The sequence below is a fragment of the Phacochoerus africanus genome, chromosome 8 (assembly GCF_016906955.1).
Source record: "Phacochoerus africanus isolate WHEZ1 chromosome 8, ROS_Pafr_v1, whole genome shotgun sequence".
NCBI lineage: Eukaryota > Metazoa > Chordata > Mammalia > Artiodactyla > Suidae > Phacochoerus > Phacochoerus africanus.
The window spans coordinates 146575339-146593338 of record NC_062551.1 but is presented as its reverse complement, the minus strand read 5'-3'; the positions used below and the strand labels follow the sequence as shown (position 1 = coordinate 146593338).

At 41.4% G+C, this 18000-nt stretch overlaps 1 protein-coding gene across 2 annotated transcripts in view; it reads left to right on the top strand.

The window, feature by feature from the left end:
* The window catches only part of DNAJC6 (DnaJ heat shock protein family (Hsp40) member C6), a 167126-nt gene that overhangs the window by 120694 nt on the left and 28432 nt on the right, over positions 1-18000 (top strand). For both annotated transcript variants that reach the window (XM_047788760.1, XM_047788761.1), the window contains exons 5-11: positions 2855-2977; positions 8992-9125; positions 9885-10079; positions 11009-11126; positions 15020-15099; positions 15992-16185; positions 16292-16372. In XM_047788760.1, the coding sequence (XP_047644716.1) occupies positions 2855-2977; positions 8992-9125; positions 9885-10079; positions 11009-11126; positions 15020-15099; positions 15992-16185; positions 16292-16372 (925 nt within the window). The remainder of the gene's footprint in view (positions 1-2854; positions 2978-8991; positions 9126-9884; positions 10080-11008; positions 11127-15019; positions 15100-15991; positions 16186-16291; positions 16373-18000) is intronic.

Here is an 18000-nt window from a genome sequence, read left to right as displayed (position 1 = left end):
TCTCTTTCTTAAGCATACCCTTACACTTGTCCCCCTGTGATCAACCACCGAGTCTTGTGTTCAAGTCTTCTACTTCCTCTCTGTTTCTTGAATCTCTCAAGTCTTCATGAGTCCCATCGCTACTCCTCTAGCCTAAGCTACGGTCCTTTCTTACTTAGATTCCTCAGTAGCCACCTGACTCTTCTCTCTGACCTTCATCTTCTATCATCCACATCCATTCTCCATACTGGACCTGAGAGGTCTTTGGGAAATGCACTTCTGGCAGTCACTCTCCTTAAATACTTCTCTCGGTTCTTAACAAGGCCTAGTATGATCTGACCCTTCCGTCTACACCATTGCCATATAGAGTTACATTCATTTTTCCAAACATAGCTACTTCTATCTGACCTTAAGGCTTTCAACAGTCACCTGATAAAATAATAGTAGTAATGATAGCCAATATTGATTGATCACTCTGTATATGTCAGATACTAAGCTAAGCAGCTAAGTCCCTGAAATACATTCTTGGGTTTTTTTGTTTTTGTTTTTGTTTTTTTTTTTTGCTCTTTAGGGCTGGACCTGTGGCATATGGAAGTTCCCAGGCTAGGGGTCCAATCAGAGCTATAGCTGCTGGCTTATACCCCAGCAAAATGGGATCTGAGCTGAGTCTGCGACCTACACTGGCAGCTCATGGCAGCACAGGATCCCCAACCCACTGAGTGAGGCCAGGGATCGAACCCACATTCTCATGGATACTAGTCGGATTTGTTTCTACTGCGCCATAACGGGAACTCCCTGAAATACATTCTTATGTAATGGCTACAACCCTGTGAGCTAGGTGGGTTCATTCACAACATTTTATGGAGAAATGCTTAGAGAAGTCATGAAGTTTGCTTAAATCTAAACTTCTCCTTATTGTTAAATTAGGAAATATCTAATTGAGGCTCATCCCTAATATTTTGAGACAAATGATAATCTTTTTAAAATAATTTTTATTTTTTCCATTATGGCTGGTTTACAGTGTTCTGTCAATTTTCTACTGTACAGCAAGGTGACCCAGTCACACATACATGAATACATTCTCTTTCTCACATTATGCTCCATCATAAGTGACTAGATATAGTTCCCAGTGCTATACAGCAGGATCTCCTTGCTTATTCATTCCAAAGGCAATAGTTTGCATCTGTTAACCCCAAATTCCTAGTCCATCCCACTCCTTCCCCCTCTCCCTTGGCAACCACAAATCTGTTCTCCAAGTCCATGATTTTCACTTCTTTGGAAAGGTTCATTTGTGCCAAATATTAGAGTCCAGATGTAAGTGATATCATATGGTATTTGTCTTTCTCTTTCTAACTTACTTCATTTAGTATGAGAGTCTCTGGTTCCATCCATGTTGCTGCAAATGGCATTATTTTGTTCTTTTTTATGGCTGAGTCGTATTCCATTGCATATATATACCACATCTTCTTAATCCATTCATCTGCTGATGGACATTTAGGTTGTCTCCATGTCTTGGCTCTTGTGACTAGTGCTGCAATGAACATGTGGGTGCATGTGTCTTTATCAAGGAACGTTTTGTCTGGATATATGACATAGTGGGCTAGCTGGGTCATATGGTAATTCTATGTATAGTTTTCTGAGGTACCTCCATACTGTTTTCCATAGTGGTTGTTCCAATTGACATTCTCACCAACAGTGCAGGAGGGTTCGCTTTTCTCCACACCCTCTCCAGCATTTGTTATTTGTGGACAAATAATAATCTTAATTGGCATACTCTTGGAGCAGAGAGACTTATATTCAGAAGACAGGGGTTGCAATGCTGGTACTGACCAGCAGTGTGATTTTAGACAACTTCAAAGAGTCAGTTTTCTCATCTGCAAAATGGGGATCGTATTAGTACCTGTCTTATATGATAGTTGTACAGCTCAGATCCTAGCAAAATTCTGGGAACATAGATGATGTCCTATAATGTATTAATATGAACACATATGTTAGATGAATGAAAATGCTGAAGGTTGCCCCCATGCAGTTGTGGATTCCTTAATTAAAAGAGAAAGAAATAAAGACTCCTGGAAAAGCATATCTTTGACTCACTCAGCAGTACTTTTCATGTCTTCACTTTTATCAGCTGGGATAAAATTAGGGATAGTGCAGGGTTTATAATATAACCGTATAATGAAGCATCTAGTGGGCAGGTCATAACATTTTATACTAAGTAGAAATTAAACTCAGTGTAACCTGGCTGAATTTTTGAAAATCCAAGTATGTAGTTTAATTATCTAGCTTAATTTAAAGCATCTTTCAAAATGTGTTTTCACACCTTTAGTGAAAAATAATTTTTAATTGAAAAGAAACCTGGATTCCATATACACAGTGGAATGTTACTCAGCCATAGAAAGGAAAGAAATAATGGCATTTGTAGCAACATGGATGGACCTAGAAATTATCATGCTAAGTGAAGTCAGCCAGTGAGACACCAACATCATATGCTATCACTTAAATGTGGAATCTAAAAAAAGGATACAGTGAACTTCTTTGAAAAACAGATACTGACTGACAGAGTTTGAAAAACTTAAGGCTTTCAAAGGAGACTGATTGGGGGGTAGGGAGGATGGGCTGGGGGGTTTGGGATGGAAATGCTACAAAACTGGGTTGTGATGATCATTGTACAACTATACATGTAATAAAATTCATTGAGTTTTTAAAAAGTACTGGATTAAACACCTCTTCCTTGGTGTTTGGACCCTGTTCCCAACTCTTCCTGGCTCTCTTGGAGGGGAATGTAGTATCAGTAACAGAAGTTGTTTCATATGATACCTGCTCGTGCAGAGGAAGTCACAAGGGGAATTAACTTCCTTCTGCTGTGTTCCTTTAGGTCTCAGAATGCAGCTGGCCCATCAGGCAGGCCCCCAGTCTGCACAACCTCTTTGCTGTGTGTCGGAATATGTATAACTGGCTACTACAGAATCCCAAAAACGTCTGTGTTGTCCACTGCTTGGTGAGTAACCTTTGGTTGCGGCGGTTGTGGCTGTCATTTGTGGCGGTTTGGTCAACTACAAATGACCTTTCATAGACTGGTGGGCACATGATGCTTAAGTTGAATAAGCATTTATCAAGACTTTACTTAAGGATTAGGTGAGAGATATAAAAATGAGGGGAAAACTTAATTATTCTTGCCTTAAAGCTTGACTACAAGGGAGAGGCAGCACCCTATACAACCCACATAATACAGGGCTCTGGAATGTACTAGCTGTCATAAAAGAGGTAGAAACAAGAGCTGTGGGTGCCCAGGCAACAATGCCATTGAGCTTTGGATGAATAGAATTGACGTAAACACATGGGCATATTTTTTCCTTCCCTTTATGTTTGAATAAAAATGAAAAGGCATCTACGCCTTGTAAGTAGTCACATAGATTGACTGTGTTTTCTGTCACTGTGCTGTGGGACTGATGATTTTTCTGACCACTGACTTCCTAGAGTCCCTTTCCCCAACCCTCCCTCTGGAGGCCTCTTGCCTGTTATTTAAAAATCAACTTTAGGAAAAATCTTGCTAACTTTTTCAAGTGTTTTCAGAGTATGATCATTCCCTCTGTCTAGCTAAATGTCTTTGGTGGCATTTAATATACTTCATCATCATAATCCAGGGACCTGTCTATTTTCCCAAAAAACTATGAGTATCCTGGGGGCAAGAACCATGCCTTTTTACCTTTATACCCCAGATATGAAAGATCTAAATAAGTGATTGAATACATGAACAAATAAATATAGGAATGGAAGTGGAGCATAAATATTGGAGCTATTTATTACTTCTGTAAATGTTAGCATGTATTTTTTGCTATAGTCTTCGCTGCTGATTTCCCCCCTCTTTCTTGAGAGCCAGTTGGCTAAGAGAGGGATGAAAGCGGAACATTTTTTCTTCTTTCCATTTCACATCCCCACACTCTTGCAATAAAGGAAAAACACTTGGTATTTGTCGAAGTTTAATATGAAAGGCCAAAGGGCTTTCCTTTTGGAGGCAGAACAGACTGTATAATAGGATGGATTATTTTTAGAGACTAAGCAGCCTTTAGGCACTTTGGTGATTTTTCTCTTCACGCAAGAACTTCCTAAAAGTTCAGAGAGCCTAGGTCTTTGTAAGGGAAGATGGCTTAAGAGAGACCAGAGACTTCCATTTCTAATGCTACAATCACAGCAAATAAAAACTCAATGAAGAAGAAAAAAGGAGAGGCAGACAAAGGGTTAAGACATTATAACCTCCTCTCTGGGCTTACTGAGAAAGGACATGCATGAGTTGGAAGTTTGCACCAAGTCTTTGGAAATGGAATTGTAGCTGGAGGTAGGAGGTTTTATTTTTATCCTATATATACTGCTGCTTTATGAAAAATACAGCATATATTCATCTTTTAATTTCAAAAAACTAATGCAACTTTAAAAAAGAGCTGTGTGACAGAAAAAAGTAAGGAATACATATCCAAGAGCCACGAAACCTGTTAAGAGTGTTGAGGAGTTCCCATCGTGGCTCAGCAGTAATGAACCTGACTAGTATCCATGAGGACATTGGGTTGATCCCTGGCCTTGGTCAGTGGGTTAAGGATCTGGTGTTGCCGTGAGCTGTGGTATAGGTTGCAGATGAGGCTTGGATGTGGCATTGCTGTGGAAGTGGTATAGGCTGGCAGCTGTAGTTCCGATTCTACCTCTAGCCTGGAAAGTTCCATATGCTCTGGGTGCTGCCCTTTAAAAAAAAAAAAAGAAAAGAAAAGGGGGGAAAAAAAGAGTGTTGAAAGGCTAAATTCTAAAAAAGAATTAAGATTGAGGAAAATGTCTTTTTTAAAAAAGTGTCTTTGGAATAAAGACAACAGCAAAGCTTGAGGCTTAAATCCTTTACTTTGCTCCTTCACTGGGGGATCAAATGTCAATAGAAAGGGAGTGACAATGAAATTAAGACCAAGCTGAGAGGTAGTGAGATGGTAAAAGAGTGTCACAGTACTTAAAAATAATCCACTCTCTAGACTTAAATTATGTGGCAGAATGCTAAAAGCACGGAAAAGTGATTATGGGTTCCTTATGTCATATAAGGAAACAGGAAGAAGATGCCAGATAAGCAAGGAGAGGAATTTTCCCCAGAAGAAGGAAAATTTCTTCTGGTGGAGATTTATCCCAGAAAGTTACAGGCTGATGGCAATTCAAAGGGAAATTCTAAAACAATTTTTGCACAGATGATTTTAAACTCTTAGAAAAAAGGAATCCACATCGGTTCATTATGAACACCTAGATCAAACCAACTGAACTTTTAGAACACGACTAATAGATTAGTAGAGATAGTTATTGGATTCCTGGCAGATATTTCCCAATTTCTGATAATTAAGATGGAGAAATTTGAGCCAGTTTGTAATATATTTAATCAAATTTTGGCTGAATATTGCTTCCAAAAATAAGTGATTAATGGATCAGCATCCTCCCAGGAGAAGATTGCTTTTGGTTGCCCCTTTAATTAACAACTTTGATGAAAATGTGAAGATCAAAGTTAGCAGCTTTCTCAGACTGGGAGGGTCACATAGTGAATCTGGATTTTAAACATGTTTGCGGGTTGGTCATTTCCTAGAAACCACCAATGAAATTGAATACAAGATAAATGTAGAGTCCTGAATTCTGCTTCTAAAAGATGAAGTATATTTGCCTGTTAACACATCATCTGAATAAGAACTAACAGTTTAGGAGTTCCCGTTGGGCTCAGCGGTAATGAACCCAACTAGTATCCATGAGGATGTGGGCTCTATCCCTGGCCTCTCTCAGTGGGTTAAGTACCTGGCATTGCTGTGAGCTGTGTGTAGGTTGCAGACATGGCTTGGATCTGGCGTTGCGGTGGCTGTGGTGTAGGCTGGCAGCTGCAGCTCCAAGTGGACCCCTAGCCTGGAAACTTCCGTATGCCACACGTGCAGCCCCAAAACCAAAACAAAACAAAGAACTAACAGTTTAAGTGGATAGAAAGATCAATAAGAGCTGATGGTGTGGTTTAGATTGCATTTAAACTAGTTTGGCCTGGAGATATGTTAATAAAAGCATAGTGTTCTGACCACATTAAGGAAGATGATATTTCCCCTCTAGTTTTTTTTCAGAACACATCTTATATCTTACATGTCCCATCTGGGCAGCACATTTAAGCTACTGTCATAAAACAAGTCTGTTCAGAGGAAATGCGCCACATGATGATGTCTCTGGAAATGAAACATCAAATGAGGAATAATTGAAGAGATTGAGTTTTAGGGTTCTCTAGAGAAACAGAGCAAATAGGGTAGGTGTAGAGACATATGTATATAGGAGGTGATTTCTTATAGGAATTGGCTCAAGTGATTCCAGAGACTTAGAAATCCCTCATTCTGCCTCCTGCAAGATGGAGAACCAGGAAAGCCAGTGGTAATATTTTGTCCATGTCTGAAGGCCTGAGAACCAAGAGGCTGCTGGTGTAGGCTTCAAGGTCAAGAGCTCTGATGTCCAAGGACCCGAGAGGATGGAGGTCCCATCTTAAGAAGACAAAAAGAATGTGCCCCTTATTGGCCTTTTTGTTCTGTTTGGGCTTCAACAGGTTGGCTTTCTTTCCTCAGGCTGCTGATTCAAATGCTAATCTCTTCCAAAAACACCCTCCCAGAAATAATGGTTTACAGTTTTCTGGGCATCTCTTAGCCCAATCAAGTGGACACATAAAATTAACCAGCACAGGAGTTCCCGTCGTGGCGCAGTGGTTAACGAATCCGACTAGGAACCATGAGGTTGCGGGTATGGTCCCTGCCCTTGCTCAGTGGGTTAACAACCTGGCGTTGCCGTGAGCTGTGGTGTAGGTTGCAGACGCGGCTCGGATCCTGCGTTGCTGTGGCTCTGGCGTAGGCCGGTGGCTACAGCTCCGATTTGACCCCTAGCCTGGGAACCTCCATATGCCGCGGAGCGACCCAAGAAATAGCAAAAAAAGACCAAAAAAAAAAGTAAAAAATTAACCAGCACAGATCAGATGTGTTTTCAATTTGAAAAACAGCAAAGTTGAGTATTTCAAATATGTGACAGGTTGTCCCGGGGAGAAGGGACTAGGTTTACTCTTTGTGTTGAAAGACGGAAGAATGAGGATCGTTGAGTAGGATAGACGGCCACTCAACATGGGTATAAGAAAGAACTTTGTGAATGGGGCTGGGCTCCTTCAAGTAGCAGGAAGCTCCCTGTCACTTACAGTATTCTAGGGAGTTCCCTGGTGGCTCAGTGGGTTGGCTCCAGCATCATCACTGCTGTAGCTCAGGTCGCTCCTATGGTGCAAGTTTGATCCCTGGCCCTGGAACCTCTGCATGCCACAGGCATGGCCAAAAATAAAATATTTTAGAAAAAGTTGGCTCATCATTGGTTAGGAATGGTTTTTGTGTGTGTGTGTGTGTTTTTGTTTTAATAATGATTTTTGTTTTTTCCATCATAGCTGATTTACAGTGTTCTGTCAATTTTCTACTGCACAGCAAGGTGACCCAGTCACACATACAATGTATACATTCTTTTTTCTCACATTATCATGCTCCATCACAAGTGACCAGACGTAGTTCCCAGTGCTATACAGCAGGATCCCATTGCTTATCCATTCCAAAGGCAATAGTTTGCATCTATTTTTTTTTGTCTTTTTTGTCTTTTTGTCTGTTGTTGTTGTTGTTGCTATTTCCTGGGCCGCTCCCGCAGCACATGGAGATTCCCAGGCCAGGGGTCGAATCGGAGCCGCAGCCACCGGCCTACGCCAGAGCCACAGCAACGCGGGATCCGAGCCGCGTCTGCAACCTACACCACAGCCCACGGCAACGCCGGATCGTCAACCCACTGAGCAAGGGCAGGGACCGAACCCGCAACCCCATGGCTCCCAGTAGGACTCGCCAACCACTGCGCCACACGGGAACTCCTAGTTTGCATCTATTAACCCCAAATTCCCAGGAATGTTATTGCATGTATTTCTTTATTGAATGTGGTTGAGTCAGGTGAGGGTTCTTTATTTTATATCAATCTAGGAGCATACTTTGGGTAAAATATACACACAGCATATTTCACTCTTTGCCTATCTTGAGAACTCTTTGCCTTTTTTTTTCTTTTTATGGCCACACCTGTGGTATGTGAAAATTCCTGGGCCAGGGGTTGAATAGGAGCTGGAGCTGCAGCTGCAGGGCTATACCACAGCCACAGTAACATCAGCTCTGAGCCGCATCTGCAACCTACGCCACAGCTTGTGGCAATGCCAGATCCTTAACCCACTGAGTGAGGCCAGGGATTGAACCTGCGTCCTCACAGACACTATGTAAGGTTCTTAACCCACTGAGCCACAACGGGAACTCCTGAACTCTTTACCTTTGCCCTAAACCTAGAGATCTCAACTGTTTGTGTTTTCTTTAAATTTTTTTTTTCTTTGTTTTTCAGGGCTGCATCCGCGGCCTATGGAAATTCCCAGGCTAGGAGTTGAATTGGAGCTTTAGCTGCCAGCCTATACCACAGCCACAGCAACGCCAGATCTGAGTTATGTCTGCAACCCAAACCGCAGCTCACAGCAATGCTGGATCCTTAACCCACTGAGTAGGGCCAGGGATTGAATCTGCGTCCTCATGGATACTAGTCAGATTCGTTTCTGCCGAGCCATGATGGAATTTCGGAGACCTCAGTCAGAATTCCTGAGATCTCAACTGTTAGTTACTAGATTATTTTTTAGTAAACATATACAAATCAAATTTATACTGCTGGGCTTCTTAAGTTAGTAGAGAGTCAATTGGGTCCTAAGAATAAATCTTGCCTTGCTGCTTTGGGATTTGAATAGCTGGGACAGATTATGGTTTTCAAATGAACAGTTTTGAATTCACAGCACCTCCAGTTATGAAGATGTCTCTCCTTCACACCAGCCTCCCCACTCCCTGCCCTTAATCTTCTTTTTTAATTGCAAGGACAGCCTTCTCAGTGTCGAGTGGCTGACTGGTCCTTGTTTATGACACGTTTATACATTTTCTTTGATAGGATGGACGGGCAGCATCATCAATTCTGGTTGGTGCTATGTTCATTTTCTGTAATCTCTACTCTACTCCTGGCCCAGCTGTTCGACTGCTCTACGCAAAGCGACCAGGAATCGGACTTTCGCCATCCCACAGGAGGTAAAGTACCTAGATTCAGGGTAGGTGCAGATGTGGTCTAATTGGTATCACGTATCTTTAAAAATGATTTTTTATTATAGTTGATTTACAATGTTCTGTCAATTACTGCTATACAGCAAAATGACCCAGTTACACACACACACACACACACACACATAATGTTTTCCATCATATTCCATCGCAAGTGATTGGCTATAGCTCCCTGTGCTACGCGGCAGGACCTCATTGCTTATCCACTTCAAATGCAATAGTTTGCATCTACTAGGCATCGTGTATCTTAAAAAAGGAAAAAATAAACTTTTTAAGATAATTGGCATAATATCTTCTCTTTAGTCCAAGTTTCTTCTTTCTCTTATTTAAATTGCATCTCCTTATTTCCTTTTTGGGTTAAGAAAGGATTGTGATGATAAATTCTGATTTTTTTTCCCCAGAGCCAGTTAACGTAAATTTAATCTGCTAGATCAAATAGAAATAGATGTTAAAATATTGAACTAGTATAAACCTCCCATAAGCTTTTTCATTTAATAAACACCTCTTTATTAGCTCTTGGAGAGGGGGGGGTAAGTGCAACAGTGTCACTAGATAAAAGCTTTCTTAAATTATTGGCAGCTTTCTCTTTTGCCAGTTAATGCTGGAGAAATTAACACAATAAATTTTTCATGGTAGGTTAATAATATATGAGAACAAACTTGATAGCAAATTGATGGCTTATTTCTTCTAGTGTGTCAACACCAAGAGAATGTCCGTCTTCTGTTTTAGGTACCTGGGCTACATGTGTGACCTTCTGGCGGACAAACCTTACCGTCCGCACTTCAAGCCTCTCACAATTAAGTCGATCACTGTCAGTCCAGTTCCTTTCTTCAACAAACAGAGAAATGGATGTCGCCCTTACTGTGATGTACTGATTGGAGAAACCAAAATATATACAACCTGTGCAGATTTTGAACGAATGAAGTAAGTCATGATACTTTTTTTTCACTTACTCTTGTGAACCGTTCAGTTCCTGTTTAACTTGGATCCTGTTCTGCCTTTGAGGACTACATCCTGTGAAATGGCTGATATAAAAAAAACAAAGAAAAACAAAACAAACAAACAAAAAACCTCAACATGGGTGTTACTCATAGAAAAGCACAATTAAATGAAGGGATGCCTTAGCCCCCACTTCAAATGGTGAGATCAACTAAAGGACTAACATGAACTATATTGAAGGTTCAGACAGTGGTGTGGGGTGGAAGACTGGACATTTAAGAAGGAGACGCCCTTGATAAGAATTGGTGAGGGTAATGGGAGAATTAGGAATAAGTGAGGTTTCTAGGTGAGCAGCTAGGTATATGGTGATTTAATTAAAGAAGTGATAGAATCTATAATAAAGCAGGTGCCAGTGGGGTGGTAGGGGGTGTGGAGAGAAGGGAGTGGGTGATAACAGAAAATGAAACTGGTTTGGAATAGATTGAATTTCAGGATTGGTATCTAAGACCCTCACAGAGCATTTCATTGCTGTTTCTATACTGATCTTGGCAGGATTTTTTTGTTCTCTTGCTGATTTCACCTATAAATTAAAAGTTTGGAAAAGGCAAGTACATCAGGACTACATGCATTTAAGAAAAATGATTCCTGCAGATGGGCAGTTGATTTAACTGGAATTCGGGATAGGATGGAGAGGGAGGAGATGGCCTAATAAGCCCAGGGGCATCCTGAGACAGAATGAGTTTGCACCCAGTTGGCACTGGCTGTGCTCGTGACTTTGTTTAAGATGGAAATGGTTCCTGGGTCAGACCTGGGCAGATAGGTGCCTTGGCTAGAGCCACAGAGGACTGCACCTGTTTACCTGTGTTATTGTGCTAAATCAGACTTTCAGTATCTGTTTTTGTCTCTGTTTAAAGAGAATACCGTGTCCAAGATGGGAAAATCTTTATTCCCTTGAGCATCACTGTGCAAGGAGATGTGGTCGTTTCCATGTATCACTTGAGGTCAACCATTGGAAGCCGGCTGCAGGCTAAGGTACGGTGTCAGAAAGAGTCATGACATAAGCGAAGCTGATCCTTTAATAGGAGTATTTCAGAGTCTTTTCTTTACATCACTTTGGGCTTGAGTGACTTCAGTTTTAGAATCTGAAAAAGCATTTTATAGGGGAGGAACCTAAGACTCAGAGGTTTTGACTTCCTTGGATGATTTTGCCAGAAGATTAGCAGCCATACAACTAAAGAACAAAGCTTGCTCTTTAGAAAACTGTGCCTTTTTAATAGTGTGCCATTTGGACCCGTGTGAGAAGAGAGATTTTTTTTTTTTCAGTTTTAAAGTTTCATTGAAGTAGAGTTGACTTAGAGTGTTGTGATCATTTCTGCTGTACAGCGAAGTGATTCAGTCATACATGTGCACACATGCATTCTCTTTCCGATTCTTGTCCCACATAGATGATTACAGAATACTGGGTAGAGTTCTCTGTGCTACACAGCAGGTTCCCACTGGCCAGTCATTCCATATACCTCGTGTGCACATGCCACTCCCAACCCCCCAGCCATCCCTCCCCCAACCACTTGGCAACCTTAAGTTTTTCGAAGTCTGTGAATCAGTTTCTGCTCTACAAATAAGTTCATTTGTATCCTTTTTAAAGATTCCACGTATAAGTGATATATGATGTTTGTCTTTCATTGTCTGACTAACTGCACTTAATATGAGCATCTCTAGGTCCATCCATGTTGCTGCAAATGGCATGATTTCATCTATTTATGGTTGATTAATATTCCATTGTATATAAGTACCACATCTTCTTTATCTGTTCCTCTCTTGATGAACATTTAGGTTGCTTTCATGTCTTGGCTATTGTAAATAGTCCTGCAGTGAACATGGGGTGCTTGTATCTTTTTGAATTAGGGTTTCTTTGAATAGATGCCCAGGAGTACAAGGGATTAATTTCCAAAATATACAAACACCTCCTGCAGCTCCATATAAAAAAAAAACTCAATCAAAAAATGGAAAGACTATCTAAATAGACATTTCTCTAAAGAAGACATACAGATGGCCAAAAAAAAAAAAAAAATGCAAAGATGCTCAAAATTGCTAATTATTTGAGATCAAAACTACTCTGAGGTACCACCTTATAACAGTCAGGATGGCCATTATCAAAAAGTCTACAAACAATAAATGCTGGCAAGGGTGTGGAGAAAAGGGAACCCTCTTACACTGTTGGTGGGAATGTAAACTGGTGCAACCACTGTGGAAAACAGTATGGAGATTTCTCAAAAAACTGAAAATAGAACTACCATATGAGAGGAGATATTTCTATTAAGGATATGGGATGAGATAATTATATTTTTTTAATTTTTAAATTGAGATAAAATTCACAAAACATAAAATTCACCTTTTTGAAGTGTACGACGCGGTTGTTTTTAGTATTTTCAAAAAGTTACAGTATTTTCAATTAGGTACAGCATTGCCACCTAATTCCCAAACATTTTCATTACCTACTAAAGAAACTCTACCCTATTAGCAGCTGCTTTCCATTCCTCCTCCATCCCCTGGGCAACTAGGAATCTCCTTTCTGTCTGTGTGAATTTGCCTGTTTTGGACATTTCATATAAATGGAATCATATAATATGTGGTCTTTTGTGACTGGCTTCTTTCACTTGGCCTAATATGTTGAGGTTCAAACATGTGGTAGCATATATCGGTACTTCTTTATATGACTAGATAATATTCCATTGTATGGTTATACATCTTTTCTTAATCTCTTCATCAGTTGACAGACATTTGAGTTATTGCCACTGTTTGGATAGTACAAATGATGCTACAAGTATTTGTATTAAAAAAGTTTATCAAAGTACAGTTGATTTAAGATGTTATATTAGTTTTGAATGTACAAAATAGCGATTTGTTATTTTTACAGATTATGTAGCATTTCACAGTTTATAAATATTGGCTATATTCCCTGTGCTGTACTTTACATCTTTGTTAACTTATTTTATAATTGGCAGAGGTAATTTTATATAATTACCTCTTAATTCCCATTCACCTATTTAACCCCTCTCACCTGTGGAAACTAGTTTGTTCCCTGTACCTATGAGTCTGTTTCTGTTTTGTTATATTTGTTCATTTGTTTTGTTTTTTATATTCCACATGTAAGTGAAAACAGACAATATTTATCTTTATCTGACTTATTTCACTAAGCATAATACATTTCAAGTCCATCTTTGGTGTTGCAAATGGCAAGATTGCATTCTTTTTATTGCTGGATGATATTCATATTCATATATATGTGTATACACACACACACACACACACACACACACACACACACACACACACATATATATATCATATCTTCCTTATCCATTCATCTGTCAATGGGCAATTAAGTTGCTTCCATATCTTGGCTGTTGTGAATGATGCTGCTATGAATTCAGTATCAAAAAACCAAACAACCCAATTTAAAAATGGGCAGAAGGAGTTCCCGTCGTGGCGCAGTGGTTAACGAATCCGACTAGGAACCATGAGGTTGCGGGTTCGGTCCCTGCCCTTGCTCAGTGGGTTAACGATCCGGCGTTGCCGTGAGCTGTGGTGTAGGTTGCAGACGCGGCTTGGATCCCGCGTTGCTGTGGCTCTGGCGTAGGCCGGTGGCTACAGCTCCGATTGGGCCCCTAGCCTGGGAACCTCCATATGCCGCGGGAGCGGCCCAAAGAAATAGCAAAAAGACAAAAAAAAAAAAAAAGGGCAGAAGACCTAAATAGGCACTTTTTTCCAAAGAAAATATAGATAGCAGACACATGAAAAGATGCTCAGCATCACTAATCATCAGGAAAATGCAAATCAGAACCACAGTGAGGGAGTTCCTGCTGTGGAGCAGTGGGATAATCATCTGGCTTGTCTCTATGGAGGCACTGGGGTTCCATCCCCGGCCTGGCACAGCGGGTTAAGATCCAGCATTGCTGCAGCTGTGGTGTAGGTTGCAGCTGTGGCTCGGATTTGATTCATGGCTTGGGAACTTGTACATGCCACGGGTGCGGCCAAAAAAATTAAAGATACAACAACAAAACCCCCACAATGAGAAATCACCTCACGCCTATCAGAATGGCTTTTGTCAAAAAAAACAAGAAATAACAGGTGTTGGTAAGGATGTGGAAAAAAGGCAACCCTACTACACTATCGGTGGGAATGCAAATTGCTACACTGATATGGTGTCCACCCCCCACCCCCACTCCCCCACCCCGTGCCCCACCCGAATTAAAAGTAGAACTGTCCTATGATCCTGCACTTTCACTCCTGGATATCTATCTGAATAAAATCAAAACACTAACTTGAAAAGATATAAGCCCCCTATGTTAATAGCAAGTCACTGTGTTTTTATTTATCAAATTTTTGCGAAGTGCATGCTCTGTGCCAGTCACTGTCTAGGAGTGAGGATTGATGAGAATAAGACTGCATCCCTGCCTTTAAGGAGCCTAGCGTAGCAGAGGAAATTCACAAGTGTAAAATATCCATTTCCATTGTAGAGGTAGGAGGAGTTGCCATCATGGGAGCAGTTCGTTTCATCCAGCAAGTGCCTCAGAAAGGCCTCAGAGGCTGTGACCGTTCAAGGTGGGCCTCTAAGGATGACTTCATCAGCTTGGAGCAGGGGCATTCTGGACAGAAGAAATGGAATGAGTCCAGGTTTGGCAACGCGCAAGAACATAGGGCATTAGCAGATGAGGACAGGTCTTGCCAAGGCAGAGTTCATGGAGAGGAGAGGCTAGAGATGCAGCCGGACCAGCTCCAGATGAGGAGTTTGTTTAATATTCATAGTAAACAAAGATTTGGATGTGGAAGCACTTGATGGTGTATGACTCCCCAAAATAAAATCTTTTGGTCAGACTCCCTTTTCACTGATTGATTGTAATGAGCTTCTCTCCTATTTTTAGGTGACCAACACTCAGATATTCCAGCTTCAGTTTCATACTGGGTTTATTCCACTGGACACAACAGTTTTAAAGTTCACCAAGTGAGTTCTCCGTGGGCCCAAACCCCTTTTCAATCCAAATAGCTATGAATATTGGGAGTCAAGTGTCCAAGGCTCATTAGTACTGTGTTGCAGCTCCCTACCCGCCAACCGCCCCCCCCCCCCCAATCTTGTGGTCCAGGATTGTGAAGAGTGGTTTAGCAACTTACAGAGGCTGGTTGCGCTTTATATAACTTTCAGTTGGGTGTGGTTTGTCTTAAACACAAGTGGATCAGACTTCTTATGGAAAGGTGTAAAATATGTGAAACGCAATGTGAGGGAACAAGAGTGAACAAAGAGGGAACAAAGTTTCACTGCTGTGATACTTTGCGTCTGCACATCCCTTTGTGTTCTACAGCAGGGGAGGCAGGGAAGTCAGCCATGTGATATGAGCAGTGACCCATCAGAATGACCGCCATAGCACTGAAGTGGGGTCCTGGGGCACCCCGTGTACCAGACATTAGCTCTACTACACTATGTTGCAGTCTAGGGAACTCAAGGGAGTGGCTGAAGCTGGCGTCCTGGGTGGGAGTTGCTGGGGTCAGGTGAGAGATGCACATTCAAGAGCTCACAGTGGTGGCTATGGACCTATTTCACTATTTTAACAACTGCCTTGGCTATGCTGGTGCATCTGCTGAATCTCTCCTCCCTGCTGGCTAGAACACATTCACATGCAGTAGTATCTAAATTCTGGGAATTGGCATTATTCTGTTTTCTCTAGATAAGGAAACCAAGGCTCAGAAAAGTAAAGTCTCATATCAGGCGAATGGTTGCTTTTTCCATAGAAATGAGTTTGAGAGTTAACCCACAAACCAGCCTTCAAGCATTTCCGTGCTGAACATTGGACCCATTCCACTGTTTTTCACTGATCTTATTCTTTTCAATCCCTGTTTAGGCCTGAGTTGGATGCATGTGATGTGCCAGAAAAATATCCTCAGCTATTTCAGGTGACTCTGGATGTAGAACTACAGCCCCACGACAAAATGATAGACCTAACCCCACCGTGGGAACATTACTGCACGAAAGATGTCAACCCCAGCATCCTCTTCTCTTCTCACCAGGAGCACCAAGATACTCTGGTCTTAGGAGGTATGAGTAACCTGGTGGTTTTGTTTCCAGGATGAAGCCTCTGTGTTATTTATAACATTGACTTGTTTCTTTCCTGTGTTTCATTGATGTCTTTTGTCTTTTGCAGGACAGGCTCCAATAGATATTCCTCCAGACAACCCCAGACATTTTGGGCAGGGTGGCTTCTTTTCCACTCTGTGTTGGCAAGGTACTTCCAAGCATTTTTTTTAAGTTACATGGTTGATGGTTAAGTTGCATGATTCTTTTCTAAAGATGATTATTCCTTGGAGTCACTTTCAGCTTCATGGATGCTCTTAGACTGAGTCATCTTTAGGTTAACCCAACCTTTCCTGTCTAGGCAGTATTTTGGATCACATCTTTCCTGGGTTTATGAATAATTGTGGTATTTTCTAGGATCTCCCTTTACACTGTTGGTGCACAAAGAAATTAACAAAGGACTCAATTTCCTGCCATTAACTAAATACTCTAAAAATAGAAAACCTGGCATTCCCGTCCTTCCCCACCACCACAGCAGGGCTTTAACCATTAGCAAGGAAGAGCTGAGCTCTCCCTGGTGCAGGGAAGGCAAACACTTTGTCTGCATATCTCTGCTACTTAATTTTTTTTTTTTTTGTCTTTTTAGGGCCGCACTCATGGCATATGGAAGTTCCCAGGCTAAGGGTCGAATCGGAGCTGTAGCTACAAGCCTACGCCACATCTGCTACTTGCTTTGACTGCTGTGGCAGAAATAGGGCTCAAACACAGCATCCTTTTCTGCCAAACCTGGAGCTGCGTTTAGAATCTTTTCCCCACATGTCACTTCAGACTGCTCCCATCAGTAGCTGGCACTGGTGTCCTGATCGGTACCCATTTGCCATCCTTGCTTTAGAGTTTGCTGAGGTTAACTGCAAGGTTCATTGTAGACTTCCATAGTAAGGACTTCCTCTAAGAAGAGAGTAGGAAACTGGCTGGGGTGATGGTGTGCTTAAAATCCTCTTGCTTGACCCTCCTTTGTTGTATAAACATAAGACAATGTTCCCATTGCCTACTCGGCGTTTTCCGTGTTTGGTAGAAAAATTGTTTATGGAATTCCTTTGAATTGATAGACTTATTTTCAGAATCATCTACTGAGAAATGGGATCAAAAACATTTAAAAATATTGGAAAACCCGGTGAATTCTGGATTTCCCAGCCCCCTCTTGGCTTCCCCTTCATCTATCTTTCTTCCTTATGTAACTTTTTTTTTTTTCTTTTTTCTTTTTAGGGCTGTACTCATGGCATATAGAGGTTCCCAGGCTAGAGGTTGAATCGGAGCTACAGCTGCCAGCCTCCGCCACAGCCACAGCAACACGGGATCTGAGCCACGTCTGCTACCTACACTACAGCTCACAGCAGCACCAGATCCTTCACCCACTGAGTGAGGCCAGGGATCAAACCCACAACCTCATGGTTCCCAGTTGGATTCATTTCCTCTGTGCCACAATGGGAAGTCCCTCACATAACTTTTAATCGAACTTCACTTTTACTTTCCATTGCTGTTTTAGTGAATAATTTAGAAATCATTCTTATCAGGCTAAGAAATAGGTTTTTGGCACAACTGCACAGTTTTTTATTCAGATAAACCCCACGGACCCAGATGGGTTTAGGAGTGCAGATTTTTTTTGCACGTTAGAAAGGCAAATTGGTGCACAAACTGCGTATCACTTAGCCCCCACGGTGGCATCTCAGAAACATCTAATCAAACATGTTAGAATGTCTGCAGTGAAACATAACCTCGAGTGAAATCAATGAAATCTAAATACTTTCTCATCATTTCCAGTCGGATTTTTTTTTCCCA